The sequence below is a fragment of the Kogia breviceps genome, chromosome 15 (genome assembly GCF_026419965.1).
Source record: "Kogia breviceps isolate mKogBre1 chromosome 15, mKogBre1 haplotype 1, whole genome shotgun sequence".
In the NCBI taxonomy this organism is placed as follows: Eukaryota; Metazoa; Chordata; class Mammalia; order Artiodactyla; family Physeteridae; genus Kogia; species Kogia breviceps.
Genome location: NC_081324.1, coordinates 70,954,517 through 70,971,070, shown reverse-complemented (window position 1 = coordinate 70,971,070; position 16,554 = coordinate 70,954,517). Strand labels below are relative to the sequence as shown.

At 39.1% G+C, this 16,554-nt stretch overlaps 1 protein-coding gene across 6 annotated transcripts in view; it reads left to right on the top strand.

Annotated features, from left to right (window-relative positions):
• The window catches only part of GRK3 (G protein-coupled receptor kinase 3), a 126,707-nt gene that overhangs the window by 55,754 nt on the left and 54,399 nt on the right, over positions 1-16,554 (top strand). For all 6 annotated transcript variants that reach the window (XM_059039507.2, XM_067014295.1, XM_067014294.1 and 3 more), the window contains 3 exons: positions 1,101-1,174; positions 11,738-11,839; positions 13,541-13,615. In XM_059039507.2, the coding sequence (XP_058895490.1) occupies positions 1,101-1,174; positions 11,738-11,839; positions 13,541-13,615 (251 nt within the window). The remainder of the gene's footprint in view (positions 1-1,100; positions 1,175-11,737; positions 11,840-13,540; positions 13,616-16,554) is intronic.

Sequence of the window (16,554 nt, the reverse complement as noted above, 5' to 3'; positions counted from 1 at the left end):
TATGGGGCAACAACAGACAAGCTCAAATTATATAACTCTTATGTCAACTTGAATGAAAATCTTGTCAAAGCTGCTTCCTTCCTGTCCTACCTGGGGAGTTCTGATCTACCTTTGCCCAATATTTTAGACTTTCTGTGAGTCTTTCTTCACTTTTTTTTCCCCTGTGACTTCTGTCTCTCCTAACAATCCTTTAATTGTTTGGACCTTCTCATTGCTTTTGACTTTTTGTAATCTTCCAGTATCTCTGCCCTCAGTCTGGTGTCAGCTTGTCCTCTCCAGCTTCATTCATTCACTGAGGCTTGACTAGGTGCAAGGCATTGAGCTGGCCACTGGGTTTGGTACCGGGGTGGGAGACTTGTAAATCAGATAATTAACCTGGGAGAGCACTTTGGCAGAGGCATGTTGGAAGGGCCTTACAAACAAACATTCTTTCAACCCATATTTATTGGCCTCCCACTGTGTAGCAGGCACTGTGCAAAGGGGGGCGGGGGGTATCCCGGGCAGAAGGTACTGATAGCTTGAAGATGAGGCCTGGAGTTGTGAAGGAGAAAAGCACCATCTGGGAATGGGTGATCTGCTCTGGCATGAGGTATTTGGTAGGGACTTGGAGGGACTTGAGCTAGTAAGTGGTGAGAGAAAAGGCTAGAAAGTTTAGGAAAGTACTTCTTTTTTTTTTTTTTTTTCTTAAGGGAGTTTTAGTTCTGTTTCTGTGGGCTTAGCATTTATTAGCTCCATGGTGACTCTCACCAACTTCTGTTATTACCTGTATCTCTGATTTCTTTGGTTAATCTTCCACTTGTTCTGGTGACCAGTAGCCCTAAGTGGTGGTAGCCACTAGCACTGTTAATTGTGCATTTTTTAAAAGTGGGAGGGGGGTTGCCAAGAGAGAAGGAACCTCAAAGCAAGGAACCAGGTGTGTGATTGATTCTCTTACTTTACCTGGATTATTTCCTTTTAGGCATTAAGTAGCCTCTTGCAACCCTCTTTTTTATTTTAAGGGGAGGGGAGGAAGAGGTTGAAACAAATGAATTTGAAAACACCCTGTGGGGTAAAATTTACATTCATCGCCCACCCTGAAATTCTTTATTCTTTTTCTTTAGGTTTCTTGCTATTTAAAGATTTTTGTTTGAATGAAATTAATGAAGCTGTACCTCAGGTGAAGTTTTATGAAGAGGTAAGAAGTGACTGTTTTATCAATGCTTTTATTTCAAAAGCATATTTAACCTGTACTTTGGGAAATATTAAGGCTACTAGAAGATATCTTAGAAATTCGTCAAAAGTAATTAGTACTACAAGATATAGTTTATTAGAGATGCTGACAAAAACTATAAAAATCATATTTTTAAAGCTCTATAGTGTTCTGGAATCAGTGAGGAATAGTTGGACTAAAATTCCAGAGGAGGAAGAATCATTCAGAGGTGCACTGAGCATTACCAGCCATTTTATTTTCTGCAGAAGCTTGCTGATTCTGGACACAGAAGCCGAGGCAGGGGGCTGCTACCGGGTGAAAGAGAAACTAGCAGAGTTTTGTGGTCACACATTACTAGAGTGACAAATTGGAGACTTGGTGGGAAAGGGTGGCCTCAAACCCACAGCTGGTTTTTCCCAGCAAGACATTGGGAGGGGATCTGAAGAGGCAGGCCAAGAGCTTCTGGAAGACACATTGAAACCTCCCACAGCCATGCGGTATTAAACGGTTTTGAAATGTACATCTGTTGTGGCAGGAATCCGAAAACAGAACAGGCAAGAGATGAAAACCCCACTGAAGAGCCATAACCACTTATCACCTGGGGTGGCGGCTGGTCCAGGTGTGGTGGGCAGATGAAAATCCAGCTTTAGCCCCTGGCAGGAGGCTGCTTCTGGGAGACAGAAAAACCAGAAGAGGTTTCTGGATCTGGAGTAAAAAACAGATGAAGCTGGGAATTCCGTGGTGGTCCAGTGGTTAGGACTCTGTGCTCTCACTGCCAAGGACCTGGCTTCAGTTCCTGGTCAGGGAACTAGGATCCCATAGCTGTGCGGTGCAGACAAACCCTCACCCTCCTGCCCCCCCAAAAAAACAATTAAAAAATTATAACATCAAACATATTAAAAAAAAAAAAAACGATGAAGCTGGAGGAGCCCCCAAAACATGATGAGTCCCCCTGCTCAAGACACATGCCAAGTTTTGAAGCTTGAGTGGGCCGGAGGCCAAAGAGCTATCCTGAAGACTTCTTAAGGGCAGAACTGAATCCAGTGCTGAGGAGACAGAGATCTCATTGAACTCCATGGAGAGCCAGGCCTTAGGAACAGGGACCAACCAGAGGCAGGTTGAGTCCTACACAAATGGCAGACCAGACCAGCCCAGCTCAACCCCCTGTTGGGTGATAAACTCCCTCCCTACCTGTGCAGCAGAGAATAAGGGGAGCCCTCTGTCTCTTTTGCAGGTAGAAAATAACAATATATAGAGGCTCTCCAATCTTCACCATAGAGTAAAAAATGATTTTCCACCTAAGAAGCAAGATCACATGACTTATAAACAAGGCAGTAGAAGCAGACCCGCAGATGAATCAGATATTGGAGTTAGCTGACAGATATTCAAACAGATATTCTAGAACATAAAGTATTTGAAATTAGAACCTAGTGGTTAGAACCAATAGCAGATTGTCACATGCGAGACAGGATTAATGAATATGGAAGCAGGTCAGTAGGTCATCTCAAACTGAAATACAGAGAAAAAAGAATATAAAAAAGAAATAAGGGGGCTTCCCTGGTGGCACAGTGGTTGAGAGTCCGCCTGCCGATGCAGGGGACACGGGTTCGTGCCCCACTCCGGGAAGATCCCACGTGCCACAGAGCGGCTGGGCCTGTGAGCCATGGCCGCTGAACCTGCGTATCCAGAGCCTGTGCTCCGCAGCGGGAGAGGCCACAACAGTGAGAGGCCCACGTAACGCAAAAAAAAAAAAAAAAAAAAAAAAAAGAAAGAAATAAGGGCATTAGAGACATGTGAGGCATACCTAAAAGGTCTAACACATGTAAAGTTGGACTCCCAGAAAGGAAGAGAGAGAATGGGACAGAAGCAGTATTTGAGGATATAATACTAAGAATATTACAAAATGATGAAAGTCAGCAGCTTACAGATTCAAAAAACTTAGAATACCCCAAGCAGGATGAGTAGAGGAAATGTATCTTTGCACATCAATATAAGACTGTGGAAACCTGTGACAGAAAATTTTAAAAGCAACCAGAGGTTAGAAAAAGACACCTCATTTTTAAAGGGGCAGTAATATGAACAAAACGACTGTGACATATTAAAATAAATGATTAAGAAAAAAGAAAGACACAATGAAATGGCCATCTTTAAAGTAATGAGAGAAAAAAGCTGCCAACCTAGAATTCTTTCCTCAGCCAAAACTTCCTTCAAAAATGAAGGTGAAATAAAGATATTTTCAGACAACAACTGAGAGAATTTGCCAGTAGTGAAGCTGCATTACCATAAATACTAAAGGGAGCTACTGTAAGCAGAAGGGAAATTACCCCAGATGGAAATGCAGGAAGGAATGAAAGACATCATAAAGGGTAAATATGTATGTGAAATCTATGAATGTTGACCATACAAAACTTTAATATGTTCTTAGAGTTTAAAGTGTGTGTAAAACTAAAATGTATGAGAGTAGCACAAAAGGCAGGAGAGGGGTTAATAAAGTTAAAATATTTTAAGATTCTAGGATTATTGGGGATAGTAAAAATAATAATTTTCATTGACTTGTAAAGGATGCATATTGTAATCTCTAAGGTAACTTTTAAAAGAATAAAATGTGTATGTTAAAAGAGAGGAGATATGGAATAAAACAACATTGTATTAATCCAAAAATAAAAAGAATAAAAGGTGGACATAAAGTAGGAGGTCAAATTGAAAATAAAGAGTAAGGTGGTAACTATAAATTCATCTATATAAATATTGATGATTACATTTGATATAAATGGACTAAATACTCCCAGTAAAAGACTAAGTTTGTCAGACTGGATAAATAACCAAAACCATGTTATATACTCTTTACAAGTGAGATGCTTTATGTATTTTAAGATATTTTATTTTTTGATTAACCTATAGTTGCTGTACAGTATTATATAAGTTACAGGTGTACAGTGTAGTGATTCAATTTTTAAAGAAGTGATATACTTTAAACAGAAGGATGGAAGAGGATATGTAATATACACACTAACTGAAGCAAAGCTGGTATAGCTATACTAATATCAGACAAAGTACATGGCAATGCTACTTTGAGATAAAGAGAGGTTATTTCATAATGATTGAGGAGTCAGCATCTGTATCTTACAAATAACAGAACTTTAAAATATTTAAAGCAAAAATTGGCAGGAAGATCCAAAACAAAATAATTCTACAACCCTAGTGGGACACCCACATACTTCAAGAGCTTGTGGAACAAACAGGCAAAAAATTAGTAAGGATATAGAAGATCTTAATAAAGTGATGAATAAACTTGACCTAATTGGACCCAGCAAAAACAGAGTTTTGCATTATTTAAAGTACATATGAAACATTTACCAAAATAGATCATACGCTGGACCCTAAAGAAAACTTTCTACAAATTTCAAGATTGAAATTGTTCAGAGTACATTCTCTGACCACAGTGGACTAAGCTCAAATTTAATAGCAGTGTTAAGTAAGAAATCCTTAGCTGCCTGGAAACAAATAACTTCTAAATAATTTATGGGTCAAAGAGGAAATTAAAATTGAAATTAGAGAATATATTAATTGAAATATATTTAAGAAATGACATATGCTGATATTATTAGCATGATCTGTCTTTACCCTAAAACATTTGAAATGGTCCAAAGAAAGCATGGCATAATTAGGGCTGATATTAGTAATCTTTGTATCTTTGAAAGTTGGAAGAATATTCCCTTTTTTCCTGGTTTATTGATATACATGAGAATGACATTTTTCTACATTTTAAAAATTATATTAATGTATTTCCAGGAAGAGTGATCAAATGATGATGCACATTTAGCATCATGTGAAAAAAAAGTAAGCTAAATCCAAAAGGATTCCACTGAGTACGAAGTGACTTTATCATTTCGGTCTGAATCAGGCATTTTATCTGGATGAGACTCACAGCTTGATGTGTCAAAAAATTTTTTTCCTTTCCTGTGTTCTTAAAAGCTTCACCTCTCCAATTTCAGCATGTACTCAGCTGCTTTGTCAAAGAGAAAGCAACCTCCTTTAGTAGATGAAACAGATGGGCAACCTACATAGTTATTTCTTAAGCACTTCTGGCCAGTATGGTGGTGACTACTGCTGATGTATTTCCTTTTGAACTTTAGACATCGGAGTTTCTCTGTGTTGGCTTGTTCTCTAGCTGTTCTCTCCTCTCTCCTGGCCTGGTGTGATGGATCTGGCCTACCGGGTTATCCCCTTGGAGGAAAATGCTTCAGGGCTCCTCAGCAACTTGCTTTGTGTTCTTTAATTGACAATACCATCCACCTTGGAGTTTCAAATACAGTTGTGTAAGTCAGTACAGCCTCCAGGATTGAAGTTATCAGTAATTCTGGCTCCTTGGTTTCACCAGCCTAGTGGATTCTTTAATTTCTAGTTTTATGACCCTGATCCCTAGACAACTCTTTTGTCAGGTATCTTGCAGTGTGTATGTTGTCCATTGTATGTCCATTTCTCTGTGTCCCCAGACTCTTAGCGGTTACCCATTTTCCTGTGGTCTAAAGTCCTAATTGGTTCTTCCAACACTAACATATCTCTGCCTTAGTTATCGCTTACCTTTCCCTCTTTATCTTTCACTGCCTTCTCACGTAGACCTTCCAGTAACCAATATTACCTGAACCCACCGAGCCCAATTCTTCTTTTTATTGCTTTCCTTATGTCCTTCCCCCAGCCTAGGATGCCGTTTCCTTTTCTCGACTTGTGGAAAGCCTTGCTTCGTTTAAGGCCAAGGTCAGTTTCTAGATTCTCCAGTAAAGCCTGTCTGTACGGTCATCCCAGTCCTCCGTGATTGCTTTGCTTCTCTGATTCTTGCACTATCTGTTGCCTGGAATGCCCGTGGAATTCTTAACATATGCTTGCTGCTGGTGTGTGTGTGTGTGTGTCATCAGTATTTTCACTGGACCACTGTTTGACTCCTAGACAGCAGGCCCAGCTAGGATCTAGGTGCAGCTGTGCCCCTCTCCCTTGCTGTGGGATATGGTGCTGGTCATTGAGCAAACCCTGAAGCATCTACCTTGTGTCAGGCCCAGAGCTTACAAGTGTGAACCAAGACACTGTCCTGTACTTGAGCGCATAGAATGGGGACTTGATATTTGAGCATCTGTTACTTTATCTACGAAATGAGGTTAGTAATCATCTCCTGCTCTTTCATAGGCTAATTGAGAGTCTCAAATGGGATGCCAGATGGACAGTTGCTTTCTAAACTGTAATGTCTATAATATGCTGCTTAGGTATATGCTGTAACGTGGCAGTAAAGAGTTCCAGCTCTAAGCTGCGACCATCTGGATTTGGATTTGGACACTGCTAGTGATTAGCTGCCTGAAGTTGGGCAAGGAGTCTTGCTTTGCTCTATCTGGGTTTCCTCAGCTAAAAATTAGGGTGATAGCAGTGTCTGTCCTTAGGCTTGTCATGTGTGTATGCAACACGCCAGAGCAGCACCTGACATGTAGCTACTGCTCGGTGTGTTGGTTTTTACACTTCCTTGTTCCACTTAGATTTAGACGCCGCTTATAAAAATATTTATATTACATCTAGATTTAATAATAAATCACAGGAAACAGAAAACATAAGATCAGAGGTGAAGTCACTACCCAGACTTTTCTTCACTCATGCAACCAATATTTAGCCAAACACTAATATGCTGGGAAGCATCGTTTGGATGAACAAGATGGACAAAGTCTGTGCTCTCTTTGAGCTCCTGTTTTTGTTGAAACAGACAATAAACCAGTAGTAAATGAATAGGAAAGAAATATATCAGGAAGTGATAACTGCTACGCAGTGACTCAAAACAGACGCACAACTCAACGTGATGTATTGTGATTTGGTGGACACCTTAGATTGCTGGGTCAAGGACTGACTTCCGAGGGCGTGCATTTCAGCGGAGTAATTTCAGATACTGTGTTTTTCCTTTGTGGCTTTCACTTAGTTTCTTGAATCTGTCAACTTGTATGTTTCACCAAATCTGGTAAAAATTTGGGCCATTGTAAAACATTATTTCTACCCCAGTCTCTTTTTTTTCCTCTCTCTAGAATTCCAATCATCAATATGTTTGATCTTTCGATATTATCCTAGATATCACTGATTCCCTGTTCCACTTTTCGCCCCCAATTTTTTTTCTTTCTTTTCTTCAGATTAGATAATTTTTATGGAGCTGTCTTCAAATTCATTGATTCTTTTGCCAACTCTAGTCTGTTATTATGTCCATCCATTGAATTTTTTTTCAGATAAGATTTCCATGTGGTTCTTTTCATAGTTATTATTTTTCTGCTGCTATTTCCTATCTTCTTATTCATTACATGCGTATTTTCTGTACATCTTTTAGTATAGTTATAACGGCTCCTTTAAAATCCTTGTCTGATAATTCCATCAGAATCATCTTGGATTGGTCTTCACTGATGGTCTGTTCTCTTGCGTATGAGCCACATTTCTCTGTTTCTTCATAGATAGAGTAATTTTAGATTGTATCTTGCCCATTGATATTGTAGATACTCTAAACTCTGCCTCTCCAAAGGGTATTGATTTTTTTTTGTCTCAGCAGTTAATTTGGCTTACTCAGACTTGATGCTCTGTCTTCTCATACAGTGGGTAGCAACTGAATCTCGTTCAGTTCTTTTAACCTTAGCTGGACTGCTTTGGGTCTGTCATGCTCACGTGTCATTATGGGGTCCACCAGAGATTTTGAGAGTTTGTACGTAAAATTTTGGAGCTCTGCTGTGGCCCTTCATTTTCAGGAATATCCTCTCTTACTTTCCAGCTTCTGTTTGATGCCCCTTTTCCATTATCTTTGTACTTTTGGTCACTCTCCAGTGGTCCAGTGTAGTTGGGTTTTATATATGTCCAGAATTGTTGTTAGAGTTTAGTTCACTATTGCCTGAAGGAGGGCCCTGGTTTGTGATAATTTTGAATATAAAGCCAACATGACTGGCTGATGAATTGGATGTAGGGGGTGGTGGGGACAGGGGTGTGAGCAAAAGAGCAGAATCAATGATGATTATTCCATTTTTTTGACTTAAGCAGCTGGGAGGATGGTTTTATCATTTCTGTGATTAAAGACGACTAGGGGAAGAGCATGATTGGCTAGGGGAGAGAGGATGTGGAAATGTCCAGTAGGTGATTAAATATTTAGACTCTGGAGCTCTGGGTGAGAAGTGAGTTCTGGAGATCCAGACTTAGTCATTGGAATATAATTGGTGTTTGAAGCTATGGGACTGAATAGCTTTACATAAGGAGAATACAGTGGATGAAAAAGGGGTGCCCCAGTACCGTGCCTGAGGCACTCCAGTATTCAGGAGTATAGCAGAGGAGGAAGAATTACCAGAGGAAACTGAAGAAAAGGAGCCAGTGTGGCGATCCTCTGAAGAGTGTAGATCCCAGAAGTCAGAGAAGAAAGCCTTCAAGAAGGCAGGAGGGGACCACTGAGCTGAATGCTGCTGGGATGTCAGGAAGCTAAGGGCAAAAAGAGAGATCCTTGATTGGTCAAGGCAGAGGCCCTTACTGACTTTACTAGACCGTCTCATGGGAATAGTAGTGGGAAAAACGGGAGGCAAGAAAGTGGGGACCATGACAGCTGTGGATCAAAAGGGCTTGCTCTTAGGGTTCTATGTATTTAGGCTACATGTTCAGCTGTGAGCTTTGTAACCACCAAAGCAGAAAGGGAGGACTACACAGTTAGTGAATGTTCATCATTGATGGCAAAGCTTCTGTTCTGCTGTAGTAGAGACTTTTCACCTTGAACTCCGGCCTCTGCCTCCTCAGGTTCCCTGGACAACCTGACTGCCTGAATTAGGGGTGGCATTTGCTCTGCACATCAGGACATCCTGTCTAGAACCAATTGATACTTGACTGCATGTTCTTTAATTAGTGGTCTTAACTGATAATAGAAAGTGAATTACAGCCAGGGATGCTTCAGGCTATTTGTTTGCCTACTAAGAATTAACCTTTTCTGTTGTTCAAGTTGGAGTTTATGAGATATGAGGCACTTATTAAAGCCAGAATTGTGGTTCAGAACATCATTTGTGCAAGAAACTAGAATTTTCTGTATTGTCAGATTATTACAGTTCATAGAAAACTCCCATAGAATCAGCATTTGCTTAACCAGGTGTCAGCTTGCTTTATAGCTCCCCAGAACATAGACTTAGGTTTCATTACACTTGTTTTCAAGGATAATGATTCCATGAAGGTTTAGTTTTCCTAGAGTTTGTATGTTTAGGCAGAAACCTTTGCCTTTGGTTCACTAACAGTCCACATGTTCTATCCTAGCATTCTGGCATTAATTTCTGGACCTTACTAAAACAAAACATCAAAAGAAATCTACTAAACTAGAGTCCTTTGTTTATTTTCTGACTCTGCCTCAGATTTCTGTGTCTGGCTTCTGTTTCCTTGCAGCTACCATACTTGCATCTGGCATGGTATTTGAACCTTTAGACATGTTCTCCTGAATGAACCTTGGATGATTAAGCCCAGGTCCTTTGGTTATGCCAACATTGCTGAATTGCTTCTTCATTAAAAAAGTGTTTTCCTTCTGGAGAAAAATATAATTTGAAAAGATACATGCACCCCAGTATTCATAACAGCACTGTTTACAATAGCCAAGACATGGAAGCAACCTAAATATTTGTCCATCGACAGATGAATGGATTAAGAAGATGTGGGGTGTGTGTGTGTGTGTGTGTGTGTGTGTGCGCGCGCACGCGCACACACACACACAATGGAATATTACTCAGCCATACAAAAGAATGAAATAATGCCATTTGCAGCAACATGGGTGGACCTAGAGATTATCATAGTAAGTGAAGTAAGCCAGACAAAGACAAATGTATGATATCGCTTATATGTGGAATCTAAAAAAATTATACAAATGAGCTTTTTACAAAACAGAAATAGACTCATAGACATAGAAAACAAACTTAGGGAGGGATCAATTAGCAGTTTGGGGTTAAAATATACACACTACTCTATATAAAACAGATAACCAACAAGGACCTACTGTATAGCACAGGGAACTATATTCAGTATCTTATAATAACCTATAATGGAAGAAAATGTAAAAAAAGAATATGTGTGTGTGTATGTATGTGTATATATATATATTATGGAATCACTTTGCTGTATACCTGAAACTAACATAACATTGTAAATCAACTATATTTCAATAAAAATTTTTAAAAAATAAAAAAATTTTTTTAAAGTGTTTTCCTCTTGGATGGGGTATCGACCTACCCTAGTCCTCGTTGCCTTTTTGTTAAATTTTAGTGTCTGTTCCAAGAAGACTCCATTCTAAGCCCAGGCAGTTACAGACTTGTGAATTTCAGCCATCTCACTGATGATATTTAAGGGCAATTAAGATGATCCCAGAATTTTTCTCAGTGTGTGAACCAGTTAGCCTTCGTATAGGGCATCAGCATTGTACATATTCCTCTCCCTGCCTACCGTGCCCTTTCATTATCAGAAATTTTCATACGATTTACTGGTTTTGATTTCAAAACTGTTAGACTGTACAGTAAAAAAGGTAACTTATTTCTATTCAGTTTATACTCTCTCCCATAGGAGTAATCAGCCCCACTTTTTATCGTAAGCAGAATTAAAGAGCACTCAGATATTATGAAAGTCAGTATTACAGCTGTCTCCTTGGTGGGAGCATTTGCTTTTCCAAAAATAAGTTATATGTAGTTATTAGTCATTATATTGAAAATCTTTGCTACAGTCTTCCTACCAGCTCCATATTTCATTTGTGTTTTCATTCTCTTCTTGTCTTTTAGATTAAATGTATTTCTGTAAATAAATAAAAATACTTCTCTGATCTGAGAACTTCTGTTATGAGGTTGGAGTAATAGGGGCCATGTCCTCATAAAGCAAATATTCCCAAAGCCCATTTTATTATTTGGTCTATCTTAACACCGGTCAGGTTACCTCCTTTAAGTTATTGGCAAAACATACAATTTGAAGGAACCTTTCTGTTAATACTTTTAAAGTGCAGAGAAGGTTCCATTGTGAAAAGCCAATGCTTTTATCTATGGTTAATGCATTTCCAAAATATTTAGTTGATTTCTGAAAATCTCTTGGTAGGAATCCTAGCAATTTGTTATTATTTTTCCTCCTGAATTTTGTAACACTGTAGTTGAGTGAGAACGAGCCCCATCATAACTCTTAGAACTGGATTACAGACAAATTTAAATTATCTGTGCTTTGGAAAGGAGACTTGGCAAGGATGAATGGTCCATGGCTAGTGCATCGTAAGATAATTGTAACCATGGGACTATTTGTTTCCTAATATTGTGTTTCAAAATTTAAGCGACAAGGTTCATCATAGGAAAAAATCCATTTGTATGTTCCAAGTTGAATTTAAATTATTCCAACTTCATTATTTCAACATTAGAAGTAGTTGTTTCCTGTGGAATGGCCGATTCAAGTAATTTGCTTGATCTCATGTGGAAGTGGTTTCTGCCAAGACTAGTAATATCCTTCCATAAAGTAAGTTTCTAGGAAGACAATACCTAACAATGGTAACTTTTAACCATCCAGATAAAAGAATATGAAAAACTTGAGAATGAGGAAGATCGCCTTTGTAGAAGTCGACAAATTTATGATACTTACATCATGAAGGAGCTGCTGTCTTGTTCACATGTAAGTATCTCTTTTTGTTTTATTACTTTAGTATGGGTAAATATGAGACAGCCTTCAAACATTTCCAGATTGAAAGTTAAAGTAGGAGGAAGAGGTTTAAAATTAAATGATATTCATCTAGGGTGGAACCCATTTCTTCTGTTTTTGTCGTTTGTTTCCTGATAATACCTGATACCGATCCAGTATCTGTTGCTCCATATACACTCTTGGTATGTTTCCAAAAGTGGATACTTTCACCGCAAACACTGATAAAATGGCTAGTGCAGATCGATGGAAGAAAAAGCCAACCTCAGTTCTAGACTTTCTAAAGGGAATTAAGCTGTATTGTTTTTCATTTAGCTCTCCTTTAACAGTTAGGCTGATCATATATTGATCAATAAAAATCTTAAATGCTTTCTTTGAGTTAATAGGGAGGATTGTAATAATTATTATGTTAATGTAGTTCATTAATAGTTGAATGATGGTTGAAACCATTTTTTTTCCTTGTATTGATAAATCAGAGAAACAGTCTAATTCAGTCATTAGGATAAACTGGGTTCCTAGGAAATTATTCCACCAGGAGTGAGTGGAATAATTAATAATGAAAATTTACCATGTAATCTCTCTACATGAAGACTGTTTTCCAAAGGAGTATCCTAAGAGCCCTGGGCTGCTGTGTCCAATGCAGTAGCCACTAGCCACATGTGGGTATTTAACTTGTTTAAATTAATTAGAACAAAATGGAATTAAAAGTTTAATTTCTCATGAGCCACATTTCAAGGGCTCAATACCCACATGTGGCTGGTGGCTCCTGCGTCAGCCTAGGTTCACCACATTTCCAGCGTTGCAGAGAGCCTGACTGGACAGCAGTGGTCATGACAGTGATATATGTTCGTGCTTCTGTGTTTAATGTGTTGTCTACAGTGCTTACTGAACTTCTGAGCTAGAGTTCATCGTAATGCTCTGTGCCTTGCTACCTTGCTACCTTGCTGGGGAATGGTTGAACCTTGGTAAATGCCAGGTGTTCACTGTGAAAGCCTCTGTAAACGTAGTTTTCGTATAGGTCAACAATTTAGAGGGTTTTTAGCAGTGTGATATGCTTTTTAAGCTCTTCTTTTTGTGCATTGCTGCAGACGTAATTTGAAGTTTTGGGGGAGGACAGAGTGTGTAATTTTTGTCAGTGTGAGTTTCATTGTTTTAGAACCAATTCCTCTCCCCTGTGGTTACAGCAAGATTTTCCTTAACCTAGAGTCTTTTCAACACTGTGATTTAGCTTTGCAGTCCTGACGTTTAATTCTTGGGTACATTTTCATGCATTCACTTTCTCTCGTGTAATAGAAATTTTACATTTTTAGGACCCCAGTATCAGGCAGTTGAGGGATGATGCATTTAATAAGGTGATAATACGATTCCTTACAGCTTTTTTTAATCGAAGTCACCTTGACCTCCGGTGGGATTAGATATGTCAGTTGGATGCCCCGGTGCACAGCATCCTTCTCCACATGGTATCTAAGAACTATGGAAGTTCGGAGGAGCAGGCGTTTGTTTGGCTTGCCTGCAGACAACCAACAGATTTTTTAAAGAATGCGTGTTGATGGAATCCCTGTAGGTTACTGCTTAGTAATTTTTGTGTTAAATTATATGTTTGATATTGTAAAACATACAGAGGTTTGCTCTGTTTTATATTTGTGGCAAAAACATTGTTTTTTTGATTTTTAAAAGCCATTCTCAAAGCAAGCTGTAGAACATGTGCAAAGTCATCTATCCAAGAAACAAGTGACATCAACTCTTTTTCAGGTAAGATAAAGTGCTTTCCCAATAAATGTTTCTAATTTGCTTAACAATTGGATTTGGGGACATTCTTTGCACGTGTGAAAGTGCTGGGGGAATTGACATATGAGGCTGTATTTCTTACGTGGAGGTTTATCTGGAAGAACTGAAGTTTAATATTGTCTGTCTTCTCATTGAAATGTGCTGTTCTGCCGACCTTCCTCGTGAAGGCTTTCCTGAAAAACGCCACTGGAGCGTTCTTGTAATGTGGTTTTCTATAAATCAATCAAGACAAGACATCGGAGGAAAAAGCCTTTTCCTGTTTGACATCCCAGGCACCTGTGGTCAGCAGGGACTTGACAAGATTTACTTTCTAGTGGTACAGTTGTTGACCCCCACGGTGATTATCCCCCAGGTGAAATAGATCCGTTTTCAAGAATCAGAATCAGGAGGGAACGTTGGAACGGCCTTGGTGTCGTGACTGAGGAACTGGACTTTGCCCTGGCTCTTCGTATCTTGAACACAGCACAGTCGTGCAGATTTAAATGACAAGCCTCAGAAAACTTGATCCACAACTGATGGGCCAATGTATTTGCTGATCTTCAGATGTAATGGTTTCTCCTCCCCAAAGCCTTTTCTCTCATCCTGTGGGTTTTCTATAGAGGTGGCAGCTTGCAAGGACACGGTCAAAGTGGATAATGTACTTTTCATGTTTCTATGAGTCACAAAAATATGAAAGAATGCCATTCATTAATGTAATGATTTTCATAAATGAAAAAAATTAATTTATCCATTTCCTGGATTATTCAGTAATTTACAGAGAAGTAAGTTGATTTTTACCGGGGTGTCTTATGATAGGTTTTATTTACATACAAAATGAATCTGATTATTTTATAGAGAAAATATTGATTTGGCTCCGAGAACATTTGGGTACAGTAACAAACCATGTGCTTCCTTTCTGCCAGAATAATTAGATGGACTTTTCTTAAAATGTAACAGCTTTTATAGTCTAGTTGGTTATAAGCTTGGGCTCTGAAATTAAGTGCCCTGGATTTCAAGACCCTGGGCAAGCTACTATACCTCTCTCCTCCCTTCAGTTTTCCCATCTGTGAAGCGGAAGTGACAGCGAGCTCTCCCGCAAACGGGGGTCTTGAGGATTCAGTGCATGTGAGTTGCTTTGCACCAGGCTCGTCTGTTGCCATGCTCCACAAATGTCAGCTCTTATCAAACACTGTACATTCAAAAAGTGCAACGTGAATATCTGCCGTTTGTTGCCTTCGTGATATTTTCATGTCAGAGCTTTAGTTGTCTGACTTCGACGCTGTTCAGAGACAGTCTTGTAGTCAATTACATTTAACGTTGCTAAATTATACCTCACAGTACGTGGATTTTACAACTCTGATGCTAGCTTTTCCTGCAACATAAATAACATTTAAAAAGATAGTTCCAGATGAGATACAAAGACCACCAAAATTCTCTCTGTGCCTTCAAGGAACAGTCATTTAGGAGCTTCTCCAGTATCTTTCAAAACCACTTTACTGATTTGTTCATAAGAAAATAATTAAATAATGTTCTGGTAAAATAGATATAGAATGGCTGGTATTCTTATTTCAAAGGTGAAGGAAATAGTCCCTATTAAGTTGATTTAAGTAAGAAGGTGTATTAGTGCAATTCAGTGTGACATGTACCATCAGAACATAGTGATCAAAGTATAGATAGAAGTTATATGTTTGGATGTCCTGTTTATAGAGGGACATTAACCATAAAGTTAGTTGATATTCTTTGAGTTGGAATTTCTTTTTTTCCCCTGACTTTCTGAGATATAATTGACAAATAAAAATTGTATATAATTGTAGGTGTACATTGTGATGTTTTGATATACGTATTGGTTGTGAAGTGATTGTCATAATCAAATTAATTAACCTATCCATCACCTCACCTAGTTACATTTGTGTGTGTGTGTGTTTGTGTGTATGCGTGGGGGTGTGAACACTTACGATCAGCTCTGTTAGCAAATTTCAAGTGTACAATACAGTATTATTAACTGTCGTCCCCATGCTGTACATTAGCTCTCCAGAACTTATTTATCCTGCATAACTGAAACTTTGTACCGTTTGACCACCATCTCCCCATTTCCCCTACTTCCCAGCCCTTGGCAACCACCATTCTACTCTGCTTTTATAAGTTAGACTTTTTTTAGATTCCACGTATGGATGAGATCATACCATATTTGTCTTTCTGTGTCTGGCTTATTTCACTTACCATAATGTTCTCCAGATTCACCCATGGTGTCACAAATGGCAGGATTTCCTTCTTTTTAATGACTGAATACTATACCATTGTATCCATACCACATTTTCTTTATCCATTCATCCATTGATAGACACTTAGTTTGTTTCCATATCTTTACTGTTGTGAATAATGCCGCAGTGAACATGGGCGTGCAGATATCTCTTCAAGATACTGATTTAATTTCCTTTGTATATATACCAGAAGGGGGATTGCTAGATAATATGGTAGTTCTGTTTTTAATTTTTTTGTGTTTTTTTTTTTGTTTGCTTGTTTGTGGTACGCAGGCCTCTCACTGCTGTGGCCTCTCCCGTTGCGGAGCATAGGCTCCAGACGCGCAGGCTCAGCGGCCATGGCTCACGGGCCCAGCCGCTCCGTGGCATGTGGGATCTTCCCGGACCGGGGCACGAACCCGTGTCCCCTGCATCGGCAGGCGGATTCTCAACCACTGCGCCACCAGGGAAGCCCTCTGCTTTTAATTTTTTGAGGAATCCTTATACTGTTTTCCATAATGGCTGCACCAATTTACATTCCCACCAACAGTGCACAAGGACCCCCTTTACTCTACATCCTTACCAACCACTTACCTCTTGACTTCCTGGTAATAGCCATCCTAAGAGATGTGAGGTGATATCTCATTGTGGCTTTGATTTGCATTTCCTTGATGATTAGTGTTA